Here is a 27486-nt window from a genome sequence, read left to right on the forward strand (position 1 = left end):
TTCTATGGTCCACATCTTTCTCTACTCATCTTGCCCCTCTTACTTGACTTTTAACTCCTTCTTAAAGTGGGGTACTGCTTCCAGGATGTCCTGTCCCAAGCTTCAGGGGATCTAACTTGGTACAATTTAAGGAGGGGCAGGTTCTTCACTTGCCTGACCTGTTCTCTGGTCCGTAGGTAACCCCAGGCCAACTTTCTAATTAATTAACCAGGCAGCAAAATTTTGTGTGCTGTAGTTGTTAGCTCCAAGGAACCAGCTCCCCTCCCCGACCTGGGTCACCACCATTCAAGCCTACTTCCTGGTTCCCAGCAGAGGTGGAACACCCAAGTTCTGCCTCAGTGCCAGCAGAAACCCCTGTAATCTCCCCCTGGCCAACCTCTCAGCCCTCTTACCAGACCGTGAGCTTAGTTCCATACCACCACCGGCACTGCAGCTGATTCATAGACTCCACAGGTCTTTTTCTCTGGCTAGGCCTGTCTGAAACTGGATCTGTGTCACTGTGACCTCGGGGTTGGGCTCCACTCCCACCTTGGCACAGCAGCCTCCTCGTGCTGACCTTCTAAGCTGGCTTTGGCTGGAAAATAATCTCAGCCTATTCTTGTGTGGGTTCTGCTGCTCCAGGAATTGTCCTATGACATTATTTGGAGTTTTTTGGAGTGAACGTGTTGTGAGTTCTAAGAGCTTATAGCCTTTCCTCTGCTACCTTGGCTCCACCCCAGAAATCTATTATACTTTTTAAAGAATAAAATTACCACTAAGGCAAATCAAGAAGTTATTGTTTGCTCTGCTTTTAGGAAAGAGAAAATTCCAGAAGGTGTCTGGTTTATTGAAGTTCCTAATCACTACTGTATTATGCCTCCACTCCATATTTGTGATATTTCCCAAACTCCTCATCTATTTATTTTTTCCATCCAGGTGGTCTGTAGTATACTCTGTTGAGTGTATGGGGTGTTCAAGAGGACTAACCTCTGGGTGTCCACTCATTTCACCCAACTCTCACACATGGCTCCAAGGAGCTATAACATACACAGTGACCACAACCTAGCAAGCGCACTCAGCAGATGGGCTAAACCAGGCTGAGGATAAATGACAGGCCTCCAACCTGTTGGCGAATTAGGAAGATATCTATCCCAAGCATATGAAGACTTTTCCCAGTGGAATGGACAGATGAGAACAGTTTGTTCCAATGGCCATGAAGATGGATTAAGCTTGGTCAGACATCAAAGATGTCAAGGTCACCCACTGCATCCTGAACCCTCACCATTCATCCTGGCTTTTGTCCTGCCACTGGACTTCAGTGACTCAAGAAGTGAGTGAGACGGACAACTTTGTCCAACTCTGCCTCATTGTAATCCAATTGATGCACAAGTCAAGATGTCATCTGTAATGTCTGCCATTTTTCCTCTTCACAAATAAAAGACAAACAACAGTATGCTGATGACAGAAATTGTTTCTGCTTCACCAAAATATTCTCCGTTATGCTTCCCTGCTTCCCAACTCCTTGATTTCCCCATATGATCATGCTTTTTTCCTAAATAATTTTTTTATTCTGAGCTTTACAAGCACTAACACATATGTATTTTCATGTATAAAGAACAGAAAATAATTTTATATGAAATTGTATTACATACAAATTGTTTTTTAAAGTATCCAGTAAACTCAACATACTAGTTTCAGAGCTGTCTTGCTTATCTATCTCTGAGTGTCCTTCTGTTTTCTCTATTTTTTAAAATCCTTCAATGGCCTTTTTCTTTTCTTTCTTTTTTTTTTTTTTTTGCATTACAATCAATATAGGACACCACTATTCTAAGTAAGCTCCAGTAAGTCCCTATTACTGCTAGGATCAAAGATGGACTTTGGCATTCAAAGCTCTTTACAACCTTGCTTCTTCCTCCCTTTCTAGTTTAAACTTATTCCTCCATGTACTGTTCAGTTGAATCATACTGGCTTATTTGCTATTCTTCCATAGTAATCCATTTATTGTCTTCATGACTTTGCATTGGTTCTTTTTTTTTTTTGTGGGGCAGTGGGGGTTAAGTGACTTGCCCAGGGTCACACAGCTAGTAAGTGTCAAGTGTCTGAGGTCGGATTTGAACTCAGGTGCTCCTGAATCCAGGGCCAGTGCTTTATCTACTGCGCCACCTAACTGCCCCCTTGCATTGGTTCTTTTGTCTAGATAGTATTTCCTTCTTGAAATCCTTTGCTTCCTTAAAGTCTCAGCTCAAGCACTGTATTCTTCAGGAAGCCTTTTCTGATTCTCCCTGAGCTGCTAGTGCCTTTCCCTCTTAGGTATCTTCTTTACATGTATTATTAAAATATTAGCATCTTAAGAATACAGATTGTTTAACTTTTGACTTGGTACCTCCAACATTTATCACAGTGCCTAACACCTGTTAAGTACTTAATATCACTTATTGAATAATCAGTTGGTTGAATATCACTGATTTTTCTCTACTTCTAATTAACTTTAAATATTGAAGAAGGTATTATTCAAAAGGCATTTCATTTCTCTGTATTCTTTTTGGTTTTGTTTGTCTTAGTTTTTTTGTGGGGCAGTGAGGGTTAAGTGACTTGTCCAGGGTCACACAGCTAGTGTGTCAAGTGTCTGAGGCCGGATTTGAACTCAGGCCCTCCTGAATCCAGGGCCAGTGCTTTATCCACTGCAGCACCTAGCTGCCCCCTCTCTGTACTCTTTTGCTTTTAAAAAAGAGATTAACAAATTCTAGATTTCTGAACATTCTTTTGTGAATTTTACAAAAAGCTCTTAAGTTATGCAGTCTGTAAGATTAGGCATCCTTTCTTATAATTACTTGCAAAATACATTGTGTGATTAACACTATGAAACAACGTTTTCAGGGGCAGTGTGTTAACCTAGCATCATCATTATTGTTGTTTAGTCATTCATTTGTGTCTGACTCTTTATGACCCTGTAAGACCATATCACACAAGTCCTGCCTATGGGGTTTTCTTGTCAAGATACTGGAGTGGTTTGCCATTTCTTTTTCCAGTGGATTAAGATAAATGGAGCTTAAGTAGCTTGCTCCGGGTCCAGTAACTTGCCCAGCTAGTCAGTATTTGAGGCTAGATTTGAATTTAGGTCTTCCTGATTCTAGGCCCAGCATTCTAACCACTGAGCCATCTTGTTGTCCCAGTACCATTTTTAGCTATTTTACTTTATTAGCATTTAACTGACGTCTTGGGTGAATTGTTTTACTTAAACAAAATATCAGTTGTATACTTTGGTTGCATGAATTCTACTGATTATGCATTCAACCTTTGGTGTACTACCATCTTTCTGTTTTGGATTATATGTGACATAATCAACCAAAAAGCATTTATTAAGGATATGTTGTGTTCAGGGCACAAGGCTGGTCCTGGAGATACAAAGATAAAAATCAAAATTCCTTCCCTCAGGAAACTTGAATTCTATTAGGAGAGACAACATATACACACACAAGTACATATAAGATATGTACATAACAAATATAAGGTAATTTTTTTTTGTAGGGGTGGTTAAAAGCAGTATCATCTGGGGAGTCAAGAAAGACTTAACATAGAAGATAGTGCTTTAAGCTAAGCTTTGAAGAAAAATAGGCACTCTTAAGAGGCCAGGGTGAAGACAGTACATTCTAGGAGTTCAGAAAGGGGACCATCTGTTCATATAATACTGAATCTGAGTTTTGGACATTTACATTCTTGGTTTGTGTAACTGATATTTTCTTCTTCTTCAGTGTTGAGATGTACTTCCCTCAGAATGACTCCTGGATTGGTTTGGCATCCCTTAATACTCCTCGCTATGAATTTGGAATATGTGTTTTAGATCAGAAAGTATATGTTGTAGGAGGCATTGCAACCCATATGAGGCAAGGCATCAATTTCAGAAAGCATGAAAATTCAGTGGAATGCTGGGATCCTGATACAAATACCTGGACATCTCTGGAGAGAATGAATGAAAGCCGAAGTACCCTTGGAGTGGTTGTACTAGCAGGAGAACTTTATGCCTTGGGTGGTTATGATGGGCAGTCTTATTTACAGTCTGTAGAGAAATATATTCCCAAAGTTAAAGAATGGCAACCTGTAGCACCAATGTCTAAAACTAGAAGTTGTTTTGCTGCTGCCGTACTGGATGGAATGATATATGCCCTTGGTGGCTATGGCCCTGCTCATATGAACAGGTATTTATTTTATATATTCAAAATATTATTTTTGATGAATAAAAAAGCATTTATTGAACATTCACTATGTACCAAGCACTATGCTAAACACTGGATATATAAACAAAAAAGAAGACAGTCCCTACAGTCTTACTTTAATTAAGGGAAATTTTATATATATATATATACACACACACACACACACACACACACACACACACACACACACACACACACACACACACACGGCAGTGGGGAGGGAGAGGGGAGGCTTCAACTGCAAGAAAAATGGGAAGGCCCACAAGTTCTTAGATTATGTGAGGTGTCTGCCTTCCAGGGTCGGGGGAGTGTGATTCACTTTTTAAATTTAGGTACCTGGAAAATGGACATAATCTAGAAAGCTGTAGTTTCAGATTATAGATTGTATATGGATATATATTTGATTTCTTTTCAAATTGATAAAGTAGTAGAAAAACTATAGTGAACTTGCATTTTAATTTATTATGTTATGTGTCTTAATCTTTGGGAATTATTGCATCCAAATTACTGGAATATAAATAAATGGGACTTCACTATATTCTGAAATATCCATTCAGGTATTGAAGATACAAAGACAAAAATAAAACAATACTTGTTCTCTAAGAACTTAATTGTATATTGATCAGAAGAGACCATGTAATGAATAAAAATGCAAATGAAGTTTGTCATTATAATGAATTAATCTAGATTGCATATTACATGGAGCATTGTATTTGTTTTTACTTCTGAAAAAGGAGAAGAGTGATCTGTTTGAATCTAAAGAAGTGTCTACAATGCAAACATTTTTAAAAACCACCCCACCAGAGTGGCAGTTTTTTTGGACTTAATTGTGACCCCTTGTTTATCTAACATGCATTGTAATGGCAGGCAATCCATTTGGCTCCTAAATATGCAACAACATACTTTGAAAAACTTGTTAATGAGCACACATAGTGTGTATTACAAATTAGGAAAAGAACGCTTAAAGAATGCAGTTTCCCATTGCCATTTGACCATTTTCTTATGAATTTTGATCTATGGTGTTTTGTTGTTTTGAGTTTTTTTGTATCCAGGTATATACTATCTGCCACCTAGTCCAATAATGAAATGACTTCCAGAAGCTCCATAAATCTTGGTGCTGTGACAGGGATAGGTCAGAAATACAATAAGAAAATCTTTGACTGATAGGGCTCCTTTTCTGATCCAGAACATCCCAAAGGTTTTTTGTTAGGAAAGGTTCCAGGAAGGTCTGGATTCATTTGGACATTTATATAAAGCAACTTGCAAGTCCCAGTGTTAACCCAGATTTAACCTTCACATGCTTAAGGATCATCTAGATTTTAGAGATTATCCTAAGTCTAGAGTGGGACTTTTTTTTTAGCATCCATAGTCTCAAGTGTGTATCCTTAAGCTCTGACTTAAACTTCCATGGTGATTCCAAGCTCCACAAAGTCATCCTTGGCTTTAGTATTTAGAAACCAGGACAGTGAACTAATTATTATTGAATTTGGGGCAAAGCAAAAAATCAACATGCTTCAGCAATATTCTGTTTTTCACTCTTACCAGAACTCTGTTGTGGTTAGATTTCAAGTATGTGCCTTTTCAAATGGAGATAGCCCATAACTAGAACAGTTTCCATTCTGCTATTTTAATGGCAGAAGTCTAAAGTTATATAAGTTCAGAATATGGATCTATATTTTTAATTTTCCGTTTTTGCCTAATCTTTTGAAGGTATAGTTTTCAGTGTACAACCCATTTTCTTCATTTTATTTGTTTACTATTCTGAAATCTAGGCCTGTAATATGCTTTTGCATGGTATTAATGGTATAAAGCCTATGGAGACTAATCCTCACTTTTTTTAAATTTCTGCAGTGTGGAACGTTATGATCCAAGTAAAGATTCTTGGGAAATGGTCGCATCAATGGCAGATAAAAGGATTAACTTTGGTGTTGGTGTTATGCTAGGCTTCCTTTTTGTAGTGGGTGGACATAATGGTGTTTCCCATTTATCGAGTATTGAAAGATATGACCCTCATCAAAATCAGTGGACTTTGTGTAGACCAATGAAGGAACCCAGAACAGGTAATAATCAGTATTATTATTATTATTTTTTTTTGGCGGGGCAATGGGGATTAAGTGACTTGCCCAGGGTCACACAGCTAGTAAGTGTCAAGTGTCTGAGGCCGCATTTGAATTCAGGTACTCCTGAATCCAGGGCCTGTGCTTTATCCACTGCTCCACCTAGCTGCCCCAATAATCGGTATTATTTGCTAAACACATACAATGTATATCACTGTGGAAGCTTTTCTTTTGATATCTACCCAGACTACAAGTATATAATTTTACACACACACACATAACACACACACAATAGACTGTCAGATAGAGCCTAGTGACTTAAATCAGAAAACCACTGTATGACCTTGGGCAGTAGTTGACCTCTTTAGGCCATCCTTTGTACTAAACTCAGGAGAGTGAAGTAATTGAACTAATTGATCTTTTAGGGTTTCTTCCTAGCATTTTATAATTTGTAGAAGTTATCTTTTTTGAGCATTTTAACCATTCTAAAAAACACACAACGCCTTAAGTATTGCTTCCCATAGGGTTCTGGCACAGAAAAGGATGATGACCTTGGAGTTTTCTGGAAGAACCAGATCAGCCTCTGTGCCCAAATAAAATTATATTAGCATGTTAGGGTAAACATTTAAAATGGCAATAGAACATATTTTAGCAACATAAAAATAGTAAATTATCAAAAATGGAAATATACTATTTGAGGTTTGATTACAAATGACATTAATTTTGGGGAAAGCCATGGTTTAAAAGAACAAGTGAAGATAATAAAATTTTATCACATATAAATACACATACATATGCATATATTTATATAATTATTGAAGTGTTAAAACAATTCTAGGAAACATCCTTTCTTATAAACTGGAAAAGAGCTGTTTTATATTTAATACTTTATTTCCCTTGTTTCTCACCTACTTTTCACAGGAGTTGGTGCTGCAGTAATTGATAACTATCTTTATGTGGTTGGTGGTCACTCAGGGTCATCCTATTTGAACACTGTACAGAAATATGACCCTATTGAAAACACATGGCTGGATTCTGCTGGCATGATGTACTGTCGGTGTAATTTTGGATTAACTGCACTTTGAGAAATGTGAACTCATGGACACAATGTGATGGTGAATCTTGCACTGCATGAAAAGATGCCCAGTTTTCCAAGACCCAGAAGCTGCATACTTTTCTTTTTTTTACTTGGAGTGGCATGAAGACTTATTTAAAATTGTATTGGGTGTTTTAAATTGATAGGTAGCTTTGAGTACTCTTAATTGCATATGAACAGATGGAAGGGGGGAAAAAAGGAAGGCCTCTTGCCAATTCAGTGGAGCACGTTTTTCTGAGACTGGCGTGGTACATAGTAGCTTGCCATATTTTATCGACCTATAGGCATGTGAAGAGAGCCTGTGTTTTTCATTTTTTCCTTCTCTCTTCCTCCATGCAGTTTCCTGGAATGGTATAGGAGGTGCTTGAGTATTGTAGGAATGCGCTATTTGTTGATAATTGTTAGATATGTCTTCATGATAGATTGAAACACAGTGCTTCATTTTTTTTGTTAAACAAAGTAACTCAAGGGCTGCCTTTTTTTCAGTAACTTAGGGTTTGTAAATAACAATTACCATTGTAGGTTGGCTATACTTCCTGCTAATTGGGTGTAGGGCTGGGGTTAATTGGTGAATATTCATTAATATATTTACAAGGCAAATACCTTTAACTATCATGTTATTTTGGGGCCATTTAAAAAATTAGCATTTAATTTTTATGCCATTTTTATGTGGACAGGTTCATGCTAGATTAATTTTTGTAACCCAACTAGGCTATTTTTTCACTTTAAGAGGAGCATGGATTGGGAGTTAGTTATATGATTTATTTCATGTTTATTTAAAGCTCAGCAGATTTCACAGACCACTTCGATGTAAGTATTTGAAAGAGGTATAAGTACTCCAGCCCATGTAGATTTTTTTCATATATTTGTGATAATTTTATTTTTTAAGAATGTATATTTGGTTTTTCAAAGTGTTGAGATATAAAAATGGTGCTAACTGTAGGTTCTATGACAAGGCTATTACCAATGTTCTTAAGGTAGTTCAGTATGTGTAACGCATGACATTCAAATAGTATTTTTTTTTTGCTTGACTCATTTGTGCCTATGAGAAATGTTAGTAACAATACTAATGTATGCAATGTTTTGTTACTTTAAAAAAAATTCTAAAACAACTTAGTTTTATGTTCTGTTTTTTATAATTTATGAATTGTGGTTCAACCATTTCTTGTAATAATCCTTGCCCTTAAAAAATGAAAAAAAATTATAGCAAGTAAAAAGCAACAGGAAATTACATATTACTGCATACATATCCTATAAAACTGAATGTTTAACATTATTGGAAAAACTGGAATTCTAATATGTTTACTTCCATAAATTTGATTTTAATTTGGCTTAACTTAAAATCAGCATTGTTTGCTATAGCCAGATGAAAACTTAAATGAAATAAGCAACTGGATTTACTATAGTGTTTTTAATTAAATGTTTGTTACTCTTAAGCAAGGAATCACATTTAATTTGCATTTATTATGATGTTGGTACTTACATTACCTAGTTTGGTACTATAGTCACTAGCTCCTTTCTCCTCATTTCTTCATTTTCTCATTCCTCTTTTTGTTATTCTTGAAGCCAGTGTATATTTTTACCTCAAAAACTCATCACATACTACATTCTTAAGTGCCATAATGTTCTAAACAATTGTTAAGCCATTTGTAATTATATTACATATAGGTGACTTTTTAGTGCGTGTGTATATAATACATTGCATTCTTTGAAAAACTAGTTGCAGCTAGGCAATCTGCAGTTTTCCTTGTTCTTCCATAAACTTCCAGATGTGGATCTGAATATATATCATAAAACATAGCATCATGTTTCACAGTTATTTGCACAAACTATAAAATCTTGCAAGTGATTTTCCCTTGGCTAATTTAGAATACAACAGGAGCTACAAATAATAAAATTGTCAGGCTAGATATTTTCTGCATTGCTTATTTAAATGACCTAATGATATATAGCAATAATAGTACTTGATCATTAATTTTATTAAGTCTGATAATTGAAGAAGAGTATACCAATTGTGATGTTCACAAACTTTATTTAATTAAAAGCAACTTAAAAGTTTCCTTTTGATTTAAAGTTCAATTTACTTTCTGCTTTTCTAGCCAAATAATTTATACCATATTAGAAAAAACTTGGTTTTTTAAATGACTCAATTCATTTTTCTTACTTTTATTAGAAGATAGGGGTATTCGAAGGAGATTGTGCAGTATAGACCAATTTTTATAATCTACTTTATTATTTAATAGTTTTATTTATGTGCTACCCCAACCCCAAAGAATTGACTGATTTAGCATATTAAAGGAAAGATATTTGTTGGTTAGCATCTTTTGGAAATACTATTACCCCTTGAAGATACACATATCTTCTACATTGACTCAAAATGGGGAAACAATCCTCCTACAGCCTGTTTAAGTTGCCAAAGGAATTGTAAGCATTTTATGTATCCTTCCTGGGCATCTATGCGTACTGCTGACATTCCTGCAAGTTCTTAAGTTATTCATGTAGTTAATGAGTATCCAAATTGTTGATCTGGTCTGACAAGCTGAAAAATATGTAAGATGTAATCTATTACTTAAGATACTTGTGGTGAAATATACCCAAAATATCATTCTCATAAAGGCTGAATTTAACATCTTTAGTTCTTCAAATCTTATTTTCCTTATGTTAGAGATAGTGAGTACACAATTTACCTAAACTTGTTTGGGCAGAAACAATAAAGATTAAAGTTTTGGAATTAAATGTTGAGCTAAAATGAGAAGAAAAAAGTAGGAAATGATTTATATGTTTTGAAAAACAGTTTGGAAATCAATGATAAAATAAACTAGTCAAATCAGATATAAATTGTTTCCATTAATACTAAACAAATCATGTTTTATAGACCAGACCTGGAAGTCACTATTCAATGTTTTTTGGATATATAGTGATAGAATTTAAGTGATTTTCAATATATCACAGTGGATTGATGATTAGTAAAACTTCAATTTGTCTTTGCTGATAGTTCTTTTAAACTTAAGTATTTTGTTAATAGGAAGTGGCATTAGCAGATGCTAGGAAATGGCATGAAATGTGAAAAAAGTTATTTAGCTTTAAAGTGTGATTCTAGAACCTTTCTTTACTCCAGCATCTTAAAATGATTATGCAGCCTAATTGCCAAATTATATAGAGTACCAACACAAGCAAATCTCCTTAATGCATAGGCTAAATGTTATAAGTATGAAAAAGTCATAGTTAACAAAAATGTGGATGTTTTAGGATACAAAATTGCCTGGAATTGGATAATTTAATTCTAAAAGAAAAAAATTAAAGTATGATAATTATTATTAAAACATTAAAACTTTTTTATGGCTTATGAGGTTGTGGCTAACATTGACTATATGGTTAGGGAAGAGATGACATATGTATGTACAGTACCATGTTTATTTTGTTTTGTTTTTGAAATGCTATTGTCTAGTTCACCCAAGTGCTCATTTTTAGAAAACCAGATAAGTTCAATAAACTTGCTGTGACTTCTTTTAATCTGTCTTCTGTCTGAAAGTTAAGATATTCAAATAACATGTCAATGTTGAATTAGCATCCAGTTCTAATTCTTAACCACTCCATTTTTTTTCTTTGTAAAAGCACTTTAAATAAATATGGTTATTCTGTGACTGACGATACATTGGATTTTCACTTAAAAGATATTGATTCATTATTAGTATATAGTATCCTTATAATGAATGAGAGATATGATTTTAGAAACAAATTAAAATCCAGTTTACATTTCTACAGAGAGAAAAATCATGTTAAACATGTCTCTTTTACTACATGTAACATTTAACTGTAGGTAATTTATTGTAACTTTTGTCAGGTTAACATTTGTAAGCTCCATTCATCATTTAAAACACTAAGCAAAAAGTTCCAAGTTTGCCTTAAATTTCTAGTGAAGTTAAATTAAAGAACTGGATGATAATGCCTATATTTTTGCCTTACAAGTTGTGCTGTATTTTAACCCAAGATGACTTTAATTTTTACAGGATTCTGAAATTTTGTAGATGTAGAGTACTAATACTTTAAGTTATAAGGAGATTGATGTGGCTGTGGATCAGATTGTTTAAATGTATTTGTTATATACTTCACCTCTGTGTATGTATCTTTCTAGCAACAGGGTTTTATTTTGTTTCGGTTTACATAATTAAGTGGCATTTAATTTACTATTATAAAAGAACTGATGAACTTTCTTTTGGTTTGGGTTCACTGTTCTTAAAGTACTTTGTGTGTACTATTGTCTTAATGATATGTAATGATTATTGTTGTATTTCATTTAATGTAAAACATTTAAAATAAATCCAAAAAGCACGTTTATATCTTTGATTGCTAAGTGGTGAATGAACAGTTTTTATGCTGTTTATTTTGTGCATAATATGCAGTCACCATTGGGACATCATGTTGTAGTAGAAATAGGATGTAGAATTTTCTGGAGTAAAAATCAGCAAATAAGAAGCAGCTAGGTGGCGCAGTGGATAGAGCACCAGCCCTGGATTTAGGAGGACCCGAGTTCAAATTTGGCCTCAGACCCTTGACACTTACTAGCTGTGTGACCCTGGGCAAGTCACTTAACCCCAATTGCCTCACCAAAACCAAAACAAAACAAACAACCAAAAAAATCAGCAAATGGGTTTCAATACCAGTTCTATCATTAACTTTCTGTGGCAGTAAGCCATTTATCCCAAGTATTATTTTAATCTTCTGTAAAAATGGAAGGATTGAGTAGATTTTAAGGCCCTTCCCACCCCTCACATTATTAGAATCTATGAAGATTACATGGGTATTAAAGGGGTTCTCTTGCGGCACACTGAAACACCCACAGGGCCTGAACCCAGGTTCAGACATTGCCTGTACTCCATGCTACTTATTAGATGGGGTTGTCACTTTATCCCTTTTGAGTCTCAGTTATAAAATGAGAGAGTTGGTCCAGATATCTCAATGATCCCTTTCAGGGCTAATTCTGATACATATTCAAATTAACTAATAGCTATTGTCAATCAATTAGGTAATATTTTTGAAGGCTTACCTAACAGTAAGTGGGCTTTAAAGTATTAAGATGGCATCTGCCATCAGAAAGGCTACAGTCCAGCTGGGGAGATAAGATACACAGCTACGACTAATATACAATAGTTGAATGAGTAGTATAGACAATAAATGTTAAAGAGTTCAGAGGGAGAGATTATTTCCCACTGAGGTGGATCGAGGAAAGCTACAAGAAGTTTAAGCTGGAAAAGTATTCAAGGAGAGAAAATATAAGAATCACAGACCTACCAGAAATGAAAGTCATGACCAAAAAAGGAGCTTAGATATCATCATTCAAGAAATCTGAAAACCATCCAGATCTCTTAATACCAGAGGAAAAGAGGAAATAGACTCCACCAGTCACTTTCTGAAAGAAACTCCCAGGAACATAACAGCCAAAATCCAAAGCTTCTACGTCAAAGGAAAAAATGCTGCAATCAATCTATTGATAAACATTTATTAAATGCCTGCTTTGTGTCAGGCATTCGGCTAAGTGCTGGGGATACAAAAAAGACCAAGTACAGCCTCTGCTTTCAAGTAGTTTACAATCAATTAGAGGAAACAATGTACACAATTAGAATTCTAGTACCAAGGAACCACAGGCAGTATCATACATGATTTTTCAGCCACACTATAAAGGAGCAGAGAGCTAGGGATGTTATATTCCAAAAGGCAAATGACATAGGCTTACAACCAAGAATAACTCACCAGCAAAACTGAGTATTATGCTTCGAGGGGAGAAAATTGCCCTTTAATTAAAGAGGGCTTCCAAGCATTCTTCATGAAAAGATTGGAGCCACGTAGAAACTTTGAAGTGCAAACAGGGAGTCAATTGAAACATAAAATGGTAAAGATGAATAAAAACTCATAAGGTACTAAACAAATATAAACTGCTTATATTCTAATATGGGAAGATGATCCATGTGTCTCTTCTGAAACCAATTATCAGGGGTCATAGAGGGAATCTACAGAAGGCTTGGGACTGGTTTTATTATGCCTTAATGATCTTAAAGAAAGAATGGAGGGGGCAGCTAGGTGGCGCAGTGGATAGAGCACCGGCCCTGGAGTCAAGAGTACCTGGGTTCAAATCCAGCCTCAGACACTTAACACTTACTAGCTGTGTGACCCTGGGCAAGTCACTTAACCCCAATTGCCTCATTAAAAACAAAAAAAAAACAAAAGAAAGAATGGAAAGTGATAGGAAGAGGAATACAGTAGGGCAGGAGAGGAAAGTGTATGGAAATTTTCCTCATAAGCAGGGAATGCAAGTAGATACCTTTACAAAGTAGAATGAAGAGATAATCTGACACCTGAATCTTCCTCTCATCAGAACAGATGAAAAGTGGAAAAAATACACAGTTGGGTAGAGAAATATATTAAACTCAACAGAGAAATAGGGAAAGGGACAAGGGAGAATTAGAAAGAAAGTTGTTCCTGTTCTTCATCCTTGAAGAGAACCAGTGACATTAAAGGTGACATCTTGACTTGTGCATGAATTGGATTTCAATGAGGCAGAGTTGCATAAAGTCATCAGCCTCACCCTCTTCCTGAGTCAAAGTCATGATGACTGGCAATGTCTTGGGATGCAATGGATGACTTTGGTGTCTTCAATGCCTGACCAAGCTCTAAATACTCCACAGTGCCTGCTTTAGTCACCTTGGTAGCCCCTGGAACAAATTGTTCTTATCTGCTCATTCTGCCTAAGAAAGTCTTCACAAGCTTGGAGTAGACATTCCCCTACCTTACTGACTGGGATTGAGGCCTGTCAGTTGCCCCCAGCCTGGTTTAGCCCAGGTTTGATGAGATGGTTTGCCAAGATGTGACCAGTACACATGCTATAACTTCCTGGAGCCATAGGTGAGAGTTGGGTGAAAGTGGACACCAAAAGTGGATGAGCAGCCCTGAAAAGAGTTTGTCAAGTTGTCAGACCAAAGGTGCTGTTCCTCCCAATACCCTATGTATAGGCTATAGGAAGTCATGGGAATTGATTGGAGGGAAGTCAAAGGGTCATATCTATGATAAAAGGCTTTGGTAGTAACATGTAAGGGTGGATTAGAGTGGGGAGGAGACTTGAGGCAGGAAGGTCTCTCATTCTTTAAGGCTCTGGCACCATTTTATATATGAAGTTTTTTTTTTATTTTTCCCCTAACCTCCAAACTATCTGGTATATATTTTTATATATTCACTTTATACTTCATATATTTTCAAACTCATTACAAATAGGGATTTTTTTCATTTTTTGTTTTCCTAGCATAATGCCTGGCATATGAAAGATTTTTTTTTTTACTTTATTTTTTTTCTGGGGCAATGAGAGTTAAGTGATTTGCCCAGGGTCACACAGCTAGTGTCAAGTGTCTGAGACTGGATTTGAACTCAGGTCTTCCTGAATCCAATGCTGCCATATGAAACGTATTTAATACATAATTCCTGATTTACTGCCAGGAGTTTGCAGCAATAATCTAGGTGAGAGGTGATAAATGTTTGACTGAACATGGAGCTTTGAACATGGAGAGAAGAGGTGGAATCAGATGATTCATGAAGGTAGAAATTTTGCAATATTTGGCAACTGATTAGATATTTTGGGTGAGGGAGAATGAGAATAAAGACCAGGTTTCAAAACTGAGAGACTAGAAAGTTGGTGGGTGCCAAGAAGAGCTCACTTCTGACATGCTGGCTGTTTGACTCTGCAAGTCACTTAACCTCTCAATACTCTAGGCAACCCTCCCAATTTTAAATTACGAAGAAGGTGCCCATCTAGAATGGTAGAGGGAATTTGCTCACCATTATCACTAGTCCTGTCCCTATCTCTCTCTCTCTCTCTCTCTCTCTCTCTCTTTTTTTTTTTTTTGGTGAGGCAATTGGGGTTGTGACTTGCCCAGGGTCACACAGCTAGTAAGTGTTAAGTGTCTGAGGCTGGATTTGAACTCAGGTCTTCCTGAATCCAGGGCCAGTCCTCTATCCGCTGCACCACCTAGCTGCCCCCCTATCTCTTTTTGAAAATCTGAATAGTATTAAAAATCGTTGCCCATTTTAAGCTCATACACAAAAGAGATTTTAAATTAACATCAAATGGAATGCTTGATGACAACACTTCTATATAGTACTCTATACAAATATTAATTGATTATAGATATATCTACCTAAATGCGCAGGTCTCAAAATCCAGTACTTCTATTACCTGTTCCAGCCTCAAAAAGGGTGAGGGTGGGGGGGAGAACAGGGGAGAAACTTATTCAAAGGAAAAATGGCTTTGACTTGTGGGGAGGAGGGTGGTAAATAAGGAAGTTTTTAGAAACCAGTATCCTAAATGCTTTCATACTTAATGCAAAATGTATTTTTCTAAAAAATAAAGACTGACTAATTTTCAACTTACCCAAAAAAGTGGTATATAAAAACAGTAATTTACTCCCATCTTCCTCCAAATGACTGCGCACATATTCTTTAAAAACTTTAACCTTTATCAAGATTTCAAGTCCAAAACTTAATTTTACATGCCATCAAAATGTCCTGACATTGTGGTGAGTAAAACTATATGTGGTTGCTTTAATTCTGTCCTAAATTTAGGGAAAATTAGCTGGGGTTTCTAATATATTTGTTACTTATAAATTAGAAGCTTTAGCACCAGTTTGGAGCTTTATTAAAGCATATTAAATATTAGTAAAGAGAGAACACTTGCCTCAGAAAGTTAAGAAAAGCCCATTTAGCCATCACAAGTGCCCCCCGAGAGCCTATCTGGGTCCAGAGGAGAGGCGACCCACACTGCTCAAAGCTAATTGGCTAGCATCACCCAAATCCATTGGTTCACTGGACTTGAGGGTGATACATGAGCAGAATGTGCCGAGGTCAGAGTTCAGAGAACCCCCCCCCCCCCTCCCAGGGCCAGGCTTTCAGGCAGGTGTGGTTTCAATCAAGTCAACTTTAAGTGAGTTAATCAGCAAAGTCAATCCAATCAATCTGAATACTATCCTTTTGAGAGCAGGGGCCTCTGGGCATCCCAAAACCCATTATTTTCTCACAACATTAATTGTGGAATATGTTTTGCAACAATTAAAAGAAAAGGAAATAGAAATCACATTTTCCCCTAAATGAAAGAAAATTATGACTCAACCAAAGATACAAACTATTACAATTCAAAGACAGCCAAATTACTTAATCTAATTTCACTTTGGAGTTACCAGGTGAAAACCTATTTGATTAACAATAAGTTCCTCTTGGAGGGAGCCACTGCTTCTTGGTTTACATTAGCAGTTATTTTTTTTAATACCAAAGATCTTTAATTTTCATTATTTGTGGGTGGGTGTGAAAAAGAAATAATAGTTCCTCACAATAAATGCACAGAGAAAAGAAAGGGGTAGTCTGGGAATAACCTAATCCTAGCATATTATATCCTCAAGGGGAAGAGTATACTCCTGAACTACTTCTGTTCTCAGCCCTTACTCCATAGGGATGTCTACTACATAATAAGTATGATACCAGCCACTGTTTAAGTGTCTTAGCCACAAAACACACACACACACACACACACACAGAGACACTTTCTTTTTCTTTTCTTTTTTTTGTAGATTAAATGAAGAATTAGTCCTAAAAATAAGTTCTAGGAATGGAAGAAAAATGTATAGTTTTTTGAGGTGGCAAAGAATTAGAAAATATTGAGGGGTGTGCCTGATAATTGGGGAATTAATTGGGAAAGTTATGGTATATAAATATCATGTAATACTATTGTGCTAAAATGGGATAGTTTCAAAGAAGCCTGCTAAGTTTCATATTAATTGATACAGAGTGAAGTGAATAGAACTAGGCAAACAGTTCATACAATGACAACAATATGGTGAAGAAAAAACAACTTTGAAAGACTTAGAAACTCTGATCTGCTTAATGACCAACAATTCCAGAGGACTAATGATGAAACATGCTACCCACTTCCTGATAGAGACATAAAAGGACTCAGGATGCTGAACAAAATAAGACATGACCAGTGTAAAAATTTGTTTTGCTTGAACATAAATGTAAACAGAATTTTGTTTTTCTTTTGTTCTCAACTGGGGGAGTGTTGGGATAGGAGGGAGGGGGAAACACAGATTTTTGCTAATTGAAAAAAAATATTACCAAACAAAACAAGATTCCAGGTTACCATCACCCCAAATCTTTGCTTGGGACAAACCATGGCAAAAATATTTTTGGCTCCAATTCTGCAGCTGGGAAAGCTTCAGATGGAATTTTGCCATTGGGAGGTAGAGCTGTATTCCTAGACTGTCAGGAGGGGGTGGTCTTAGGCACAGTTAGAAATAAAAAGGGGGGCAGCTAGGTGGCGCAGTGGATAGAGCACCGGCCCTGGAGTCAGGAGTACCTGAGTTCAAATCTGGCCTCAGACACTTAACACTTACTAGCTGTGTGACCCTGGGCAAGTCACTCAACCCCAACTGCCTCACTCAAAAAAAACAAAAACAAAAACAAAACAGAAATAAATAGGGGGCAGCTAGGTAGCACAGTGGATAAAGACCGGCACTGGATTCAGGATGACCTGAGTTCAAATCAAGCCTCAGACACTTGACACTTACTAGCTGTGCGACCCTGGGCAAGTCACTTAACCCTCATTGCCCACCAAAAAAAGAAAAAAATAATTTCCTCAGATATGCCTTATCGCCATGAAAAATATTAATGTGTATATTAGCATATTATATTAAATGATTTTAAAGTGTCAGTTATAGCACCTATCTTTCTATATGTGTTTTCCATCTTCTTAGCTGTTCATGTAGTAGTCATTTATTAAAACATTTGTATTTTATTGTATTTGCATTTATTAGAACATTTGTATGCTCAGGCAATGGTAGGCAATGGGGCTATGAAGACAAGAATAATCCCTGACCTCAAGGATCTGACATTCTATTAATGGGAAGCAACTTGGATGCAGATAAGTAAATATATATATAAAGTCATTTACACGAGGGAGCATACTAGCATCTGGGGGAAGGGGAAGTAAGTTAGGCTTCACACAGGTGTCGCTTGAGCTTTGGAGGAAGCTAAGAAATCTAAAAGGCAGAAATGAGGGGGAATGCATTTGAGATATAGGGGGAACCACTAATTGAAAGACACAGAAATAAGAAGTGGAATGTGCTCTATGGGAAATAGCAAATCAGCCAGTTTGGTTAGAATGTAGCATATATACAGGACAGAAATGTTCACTGAATGGGGGGAAGTAAGCTATTATAGCCAGGTTGTGAATGGTTTTAAATAGCAAATGGAAGAGTTTGTATTTTATCCTAGAGGAAATGGGAGCCACTGAAACTTCTTGAGCAGGATAATGACTTGGTCAAACTTGGGTTTTAGAAATGTCAATTTGGAAGGTGGACTGAAGAAGTGAGAGATTGGAAGGAGGAAGAACAGTTCAGGGATTACTGAATGGTCCATACAAAAGGTAATAAGGTGGGGGCAGCAAGGTGGCAGAGTGGATAAAGCACCGGCCCTGGATTCAGAATGACCTGAGTTCAAATCCGGTCTCAGACACTTGACACTTACTAGCTGTGTGACCCTGGGCAAGTCACTTAACCCTCATTGCCCCGTAAAAACAAAAAAACAAAACAAAAACGGTAATAAGGGTCTAAACTAAGGTGCTCATCAGAGTGGAGAGAAGGGTATACATGTAAGGGATGTTGTGGATGTAGAATGTACAAGATTTGGCAGCTGATTCAGTATGGAACTGTGAGAGAAGAAAAAGGTAAGGATTACTTGAAAATTGTGACTAAGATGACTAAAAGGTTGACCTGTACAAAATTAGGGAAGTTAGGAAGGGAAGGTTTGTGGAGAAAGACATTGAGTTCCATTTTCAATGTGTTGCGCTTAAGATGCCCACAGGATGTCTTTTTGAAACATTTAATAAGCAATTTGTGAACTCTGAGGTACCACATGACACCTATCAGATTGGCTAATATGACAGAAAAGGAAAATAATTGCAGGGGCCAAAATTTAATTGGGGAGTGTTAGGCAGCTCGCTGCAATATTGGGGCAAGGAATGAGATTAACAGCCTCTTTCAAAAACAGAACAGGGTTTATTAACAAGAATGAACTTAAAAACACAAGTAAGATTAGTAGAATTAAGGGAAAGGGAAAAAAAAAAAAGGAATGTGGGAAGGAAGACAATATGACCTGAATCACACCACCGCCCAGGGCTCAGCAGTACACATGGCTATGTCCTGTCTTTTTCCAGCTCCATGCCAGAATGGCCAATCTCCTCCCTTCTCCTTCCCAGAAACCCCCAGGTTCCTAGGAAACAGGGAAGACAGACACACAGCCCCAAGCTAATTGTCTGGCAGCCCTGATTGACAGAATTAACAAGTTGCTCTATAACGACCAGCCCCCCCTTCAGCTTCCAGACACCATAAGTCACCTAACTACCCTCACTTGGCTTCCAATCATGGCGGGGCTGCCCTCATAATTTGGTCAGGCCCATGCAGGTGTGTGAGTTAGAGCCAGAGTGAGCTCAGGGTGCACTGCATGCACCAGGGTCAGGGCACACAGGGTTTCTAATTTTAGGTAAAGATGGGGTCATAGAAACCTCAAGTCACAATTAATTCTTTACATAATAAATGTTGGAGCTATGGAAAAATTGGAACACTAATGCATTGTTGGTGGAGCTATGAACTGATCCAACCATTCTAGAGAGCAGTTTGGAACTATGCCCAAAGGGCTATAAAGCTTTGCATACCCTTTGACCCAGCAATACCACTATTAGGACTTTTTCCCAAAGAGATCATAAAAAAGGGAAAAGGACCCACATGTATGAAAATATTTATAGCTGCTCTTTTTGTGGTGGCAAGGAATTAGAAACTGAGGGGTTGCCCATCAATTGGGGAATGGCTGAACAAGTTGTGGTATATGAATGTAATGGAATACTATTGTGTTGTAAGAATGATGAGCAGGTAGATTTCAAAGAAACCTGAAAAGACTTGCATGAACCGATGTTATGAGATGAGCAAAACCAGAACATTGTACACAGTATCAATAACATTGTGTGTTGATCAACTGTGATAGACTTGATTCTTCTCAGTAACACAATGGTCCAAGATAGTTCCAAAGGACTCACGATGGAAAATGCGCTCCATATCCAGAAAAAAAAACAAATTGTTGAATCTGGATGCAGATCGAACCATACTATGTCTATTGTTTTTGTTGTTGGGGTTTTTTTGAGGTTTTTTCTTTTTGATCTCATTCTTCTCTCATTACATGACTAATTCAGAAATATGTTTAATGTGATTGTATATATAACCTATATCACATTACTTGCAGTCTTGGGGAGGGGGGAGGGAGGGGAGGGAGGCAGAAAAATTTGAAACTAGAAATCTTATAAAAACAAATGTTGAAAATTATCTCTAAATGTAACTGGAAAGTAATAAAATATTTATATGGGGAAAAATTAAGCAGTTTGTGATATGGGGACTAGAACTCATGAGAAAGACTATATAGGTCTGGGAGTCATTGGCACAAAGATGGTAACTTAGCCCGAGAAAGTGCATAGAACAAAAAGAAAAAAGGGCCCAGGACAAGGATCCCTGGGGTAAAAATGTGACTAAGGAGCAGGGCATATATATATATATATATATATATATATATATATATTTTTTTTTTTTTTTTTTTTTTTGCGGGGCAATGGGGGTTAAGTGACTTGCCCAGGGTCACACAGCTATTAAGTGTCAAGTGTCTGAGGCAGGATTTAAACTCAGGTCCTCCTGAATCCAGGGCCTGTGCTTTATCCACTGCCACCTAGCTGCCCCCAGGGCATAAATGTTAATACAGCAAGGGAATGAAGGAGCAACCAGAGAGGTAAGAGGAGACCTAGGAGAAAGAAGGGTCATGAAGACCCAGGAAGAAGAAAGTATCCAGAGGGAGAGACTTGTCAACAGTGTCAAAAGTTGCAGCAAGGTTGGGAAGGATGATGACTAAGAAGATGCAATCAAATTTGACAATAAAGACCATTGGTAACCTCGGAGAGAACAGTTTGAGTCAGATGGTGGGGACAGAAACTATACTACAAAGGAATGGGAAGTGAGAGGAGAGAAAGTATAATTGATGTCATCTACTCACCCCTTGGGTTAGGGGATGAAGAACCAAACATTGGTAATAAGGGTAACAAAAACCAAACTGTAGGGCAACTCCTTCAATAGTTTAACCTTTATGAACTATTTTGACTAAATTTTGAATTACAGTATTTCTCTAGTTAATAATCTACTGCAAATACTAAAACTGAAAGACAGGACTAAACAGGAAAAAGTCATCTGGTATGCAGCCTCTCATTGCAAACACATATTTAAGGAATTAGGCTTTGAAATAAAGTTGTTAAAATTGTTTTAGTGTAAAAAAGATGTGTCAAGTCATTTTTAAAAGTGCACATAATAGAACAAGAGGATATTCAGAAGGAAACAGACAAGTGGGACAACTTCGAAACTAAAGTGCTATATATGGTTTATGCTTAGAAAAAAACATTTTAAGTAACAGATTAGTGATTTCATGTGTAATCCTTTTCTGTCCTCTGTATACGGAAATTCTCATATTTACTGGTGTCTGCCAAGTTCAGAATAACAAAAAAAAAATTTTTAATCATTTTACCTATTTATAGCAGCTTTTTTGTGGTGGCTAAGAATTGGAAATCAAAGGAATGCTCATCAATTAGGGAACGGATAAACAAGCTGTGGTATATGATGGTGATGGAATATTATAGTACTATAAGAAATGACAAGCAGGATGATTTCAGAGAGGCCTGGAGAGACTTGTATGAACTGATGTGTAGTGACGTGAGCAGAACCAAGAGAACATTGTGCACAGAGACAGCAATACTGTTTGATGAAGAACTGTGAATGCCTTTACTATTCCCAACAATATAACAATCCCAAAGGACTACTGATGAAACATACCATCCACCTCCAAAGAAAGGACTGATATTGATGGAAAACAGATTGAAGAATGCTATTTTTCACTTTCTTTTTTGTTTTCTTTTATTCAAGCTTTCTTGTACAAAATGACAAATATAATGTTGCACATAATTATACATGTATAACCCATTTCTTACTGCCTCAGGGAAGGGGGAGGGGGGAGGGGAGGGAGGGAAAGAGGGATAAAAATTGGAACTCAAAACTATAAATAAAATGTTTATTACTTTAAAAAAAATCATTTTACTGTATTTTATGCTAAACTTAATAGGAGCATATTGTCCATAGGATAGGAATTGGACCAGTGATTATAATGATATAGGAACCTCCTAGATGGAGAAATTTCCTGTATCAATGCAAGTTGGCACCTTTTGTGCTATTTATAGAGTTGCTTAGGGCACTGAGAGGTTGTCATAGATCTAAGCATCATACAACCAGTATGTGTCATAAACTAAAACTGAAGCCAGGAAAGCCTGGCTTTAAGGTTAGCTTTCTATTTATATACCACACTGCTTTTTTTAATAGTCGTATACCATAAAATTATACAAAAGAACTAAATTGTAATATATTGTCAAATTGGCAGGAGTATATGATTATCATTAAATTGATATCTCTCTTTTCCTTGCCAAATTCTAAAATGGTAGTTTCCTCAGCAAATAATGAAAAAGCCATGACAAAAGGTAATCATGGCTTCTTCACATAAAGCTCTATCTCGGGAGGAAAGGGTAAAAGCATTTATGTAGCATCTACTGTGTGCTAGTATGATAAAATAATTATAAATAATGAATTTCTTGGGGGGACCCAGAGATTAGTTTCAATCCTTTTTCCCTCAGAAAGTTCAGTTCCTGCCTGGGATGGAGTCCAGGGAACAAAGGAAATGGAGATGAATTCGTTTATTTCAAAGATAAGCTTAAAAGCTATCCTGTAGGGCAGCTACATGGGGCAGTGGATAAAAGCGCCTCTCCTTAGACCAGACCACCCTGGATTCAGGAGGACCTGAGTTCAAATCCGGCGCCAGACACTTGATACTCAATTAGCTGTGTGACCCTGGGCAAGTCACTTAACTCTCATTGCCCCACAAAAAACAAAACAAAAAGCTATCTTGCATGAGGACTTTTCTAATCATCCTTCCTCCAGTCTGAATTCTTTGTATTTACCAGTTATGTGTATTTCTTTATGTATATATACAGAAGGGGCAGCTAGGTGGTGCAGTGAATAGAGTTCCAGGCCTGAAGTCAGGAAGACTCATCTTCTTGAGTTCAAATCTAGCTTCAGACACTTACTAGCTGTGTGACCCTGGGGAAGTCACTTAATCCCATTTGCCTCAGTTTCCTTGTGTAAAATGAGCTAGAGAAAGAAATGGCAAACCACTCCAGTATCTTTGTCAAGAAAACCCCAAATAGGGTCACAAAGAATCAGAAACAACTGACAAATGTCTGGACAACAACAAAATGTACAGAGAGAGAAAGAGAAAGGCTTCTCTGGACTCTCCAAAATTCCCCTCCAAACAACATTAAAATAAAGCCTCAAACCAAATTCTTAAGCTGTAGAACCAACAAAAGTTCAGGGCAAAACAATTTTCTGGCACCAAACAATTTAGGAGGTTGGCAGGAAAGATCTGTCTCAGTGCAGTGGTGATCAGACCTGGAGGCCAGCACAGACTGCTCAGCACAGATCATGCTTACCAGCAGCAGTTCATCAGCAATGGCAGCAGCAGCAGCTTTGGGAGCTTTTAACCCAAATATAGTAAGGATGTAGGACAACTGGTCACAAGATTACAAGAGACCCTTTGCTGGCACTTGGTGCAGGACTCTGTTACATTGCTTATAAAGAGTTCCAGTTCATGCTCCCAGAGCTAAGAGCACTAGTTCATTAGCACTTGTAGCCACAGGGGGATAGAGGATCTGGCCATAGTTCCAGTGTGGAGAAGAGGCTCACAGGCCAAGAGAACAGTGACTGCACCTCTCCTTAGGTCAGACCACCTTGGAAGAAACAAAAACCTACAAACCCATAGAGCTAGTTCTGAAAACAACAGCAAGAAAGGCTTGAAGCTTAGGACAGTGCTTCCTTGACTCCAGGAGCAAAGCCCAATTTTAAAATACAGTTTAACATAAGTTAAACATGAAGTTTAACATAAAGAACATAAGGGGAAGTAGCTAGGTGGTGCAGTGGATAAAGCACCGGCCCTGGATTCAGCAGGACCTGAGTTCAAATCCACCCTCAGACACTTGACACTTACTAGCTGTGTGACCCTGGGCAAGTCACTTAACCCTCACTGTCCAGCAAAAAACAAACAAACAAAAAATAAGGGTTCTTATGTCAAGAAATAGGCTAGAAAAATGAAAAGTAAAAAAAAAAACAAAAAAAAAAACAACCTGACCATAGAAATTAACTAAGGAACTAAAGTTACACTGAAGATCAAGACACAAACTCAGAAGAAGACAACAAAGTCAAAACAGCTATATGCAAAGCTTTAAAAAACAAACAAACAAACAAACAAAAAAACAACCATGAATCGGTCACAGGCCCAGAAAGAATTTCTGGAAGAGTCCAAAAAAAGGATTTCTAAAATCAAAGAGAGATATAGAGAAAAAGTTGGGAAAACAAATGAGTGATACAAGAAAAAAACATTTTTTTGGAGGTGAGGCAATTAGGGTTAAGTGACTTGCCCGGGGTCACACAGCTATTAAGTGTCAAGTGTCTGAGGCCGAATTTGAACTCAGGTCTTCCTGAATCCAGGGCCTGTGCTTTATCCACTGTGCCACCTAGCTGCCCATGATACAAGAAAATTATGAAAAGAGTTAAACTACTTGGTAAAAGAGGCACAAAAAATACTGAAGAAAATAACACTTAAAAAAATCGGAATTGCTAGAGAGCATTATGGAACTGCTCAAAGTTCCATTAAACTGTGCAGTTGACCCACCCATACCCTTACTAGGTCTGTATCCCAAAGAGATCATAAAAAAGGGAAAAGGACACGTACAAAAATATTTATAGCAGTTCTTTTTGTAGTGGCAAAGAATTGAAAATTGAAGGGATGCCCATCAATTGGGGAATGGCTGAACAAGTCGTGGTAGATGAATGTAATGGAATACTATTGTGCTATAAGAAATGACAAGCAGGCCGATTTCAGAAAACCTGGAAAGACTTGATGCTGAGTGAAGTGAGCAGAACCAGGAGAACACTGTACACAGTAACAGCAACACTGTTTGATGATCAACTGTAATAGACTTAGCTTTTCTCAGCAATACAATGATTCCAGACAATTACAAAGGACTCATGATGGAAAATATTCTCCACATTCCGAAAAACAAAAACAAAAATCTGTGGAATCTGAATGCAGATTGAACTATATTATTTTCACTTTTTGGTTTTTTTTTTCCTTTCTTGAGGTTTTTCCCTTTTGTTCTGATTCTTCTGTCACACCATGACTAATGTGGAAATATGTTTAATGTGATTGTACATATATATATATATATATATATATAAAACCTATATCAGATTGGTTGCAGTCTTTGTAGGGGGAAGGTAAAGGAAGGAGGGAGAAAAATTCGGAACTTGAAATCTTACAAAAATGAATGTTGAAAACTATCTTTACATGTAACTGGAAAGAAAATACTATTAAGATTTTTAAAAAAAGGTTTTGTAAAAACAAACCCTATGCAGTCAATATTAGAAGGAAAACAGGAACCTTGAGGAGGGGATTTTACATTAGGTTTCTCTGATAAAGGCCTCACTGCTCAAATATATAGAGAACTGGGTCAAATTTCTAAAAATTCTAGTCCTTTCCCCAACTGACAAATCAAAGGATATGAACAAGCCATTTTCCAGAGAAATCAAAGTTATCTATAATCATATGAAAAAATGCAATGATTAGAGAAATGAAAATTTTCACAACTCTGAGATACCACCTCACACTTAATTAGCTAATAAGACAGAAAAGAAAAATGACAAATGTTAGAGAGAATGTAGGAATATTCAGACACTAATGTACTGTTGGAGTTGTGAGCTGATCTAACCATTATGGAGAGCAATTTGGAACTATGCCCAAACAGCAATCAAACTATGCATACTCTTTGACCCAGAATACCACTACTAAATCTGTCTCCCAAAGAAATCAAAGGGAAATGACCTATATGTGCAAAATATTAAGAGCAGCTCTTTTTGTGATGGCAAAGAATTTGAAATGGAGGGGATGCCCATCAATTGGGGAATAGCTGAACAAATTGTGGCATATAATTGTGATGGAATACTATTGTGCTATAAGAAATGACAAGCAGAATGGTTTCAGAAAAATCAACTTATATGAAATGATGCAAAGTGAAGTGAGCAGAAACAGTAACAGAAATATTGTATGATGATCAACTGTGAATGACTTAGCTATTCTCAGCAATACCTTGATCCAAGACAATTCCAAATGCTATCCACCTCCAGAGAAAGAACTGATGAAGTCTGAATGATAATCAAAGCATATATATATTTTTTTACTTTATTTTTCTTTTGGGTCCATTTTCTTTCACAACATGGCTAATACAGAAATGTTTTTAAACATATCTATATGCATATAGCCTATATCAAATTGCTTGCTTTCTCAAGAAAGGAAAAGGGGGGGAAAGAATTTGGAACTCAATTAAAAAAAAAATCTTTAAAAAATTTTATATAAAATTTAAAAATAACAAAAGATAAAATATTTGAAGGGGAGAGACAGAAAATGCTACCTCACCTTCTATGCTTGAAGGCAAGGACTACTTTTTTGTTTTGTAGCCCTAGTACCTAGTGAATAGTAGTAGATGCTTAGTAAATGCTTGCTTGTTGACTGACTATCCAATTTAAGGATTTCATAATGTTCATCCCTTTGTAATGTATTTGGGAACATTTCTTTAATTTCAGTCACATTATTCTATCATATTAAATTTAGCCCTTGATACACAGCTTTTGTTTTTTGTTTTGGCGGGGCAATGGGGGTAAGTGACTTGCCCAGAGTCACACAGCTAGTGTCAAGTGTCTGAGGCTGGATTTGAACTCAGGTCCTCCTGAATCCAGGGCCAGTGCTTTATCCACTGCGCCACCTAGCTGCTCCCCAATACACAGCTTTTGATTAAATAATAGAGATGATGCAGAAATAGGAAATAAACTGGGAGACATAACTCATACATGAAAGAAAAAAATCAGTTTGG

At 36.9% G+C, this 27486-nt stretch overlaps 1 protein-coding gene across 2 annotated transcripts in view; it reads left to right on the forward strand.

The window, feature by feature from the left end:
- KLHL28 (kelch like family member 28) overlaps positions 1 to 11684 on the forward strand; it is a 49780-nt gene extending 38096 nt beyond the window's left edge. For both annotated transcript variants that reach the window (XM_043981927.1, XM_043981928.1), the window contains 3 exons: positions 3732 to 4175; positions 6045 to 6253; positions 7172 to 11684. In XM_043981927.1, coding sequence (XP_043837862.1) covers positions 3732 to 4175; positions 6045 to 6253; positions 7172 to 7335 — 817 coding nt within the window. In that variant the 3' untranslated portion in view covers positions 7336 to 11684. The remainder of the gene's footprint in view (positions 1 to 3731; positions 4176 to 6044; positions 6254 to 7171) is intronic.
- The last annotated feature ends 15802 nt before the right edge of the window (positions 11685 to 27486 follow it).

Source organism: Dromiciops gliroides, chromosome 2 (genome assembly GCF_019393635.1).
Source record: "Dromiciops gliroides isolate mDroGli1 chromosome 2, mDroGli1.pri, whole genome shotgun sequence".
In the NCBI taxonomy this organism is placed as follows: domain Eukaryota; kingdom Metazoa; phylum Chordata; class Mammalia; order Microbiotheria; family Microbiotheriidae; genus Dromiciops; species Dromiciops gliroides.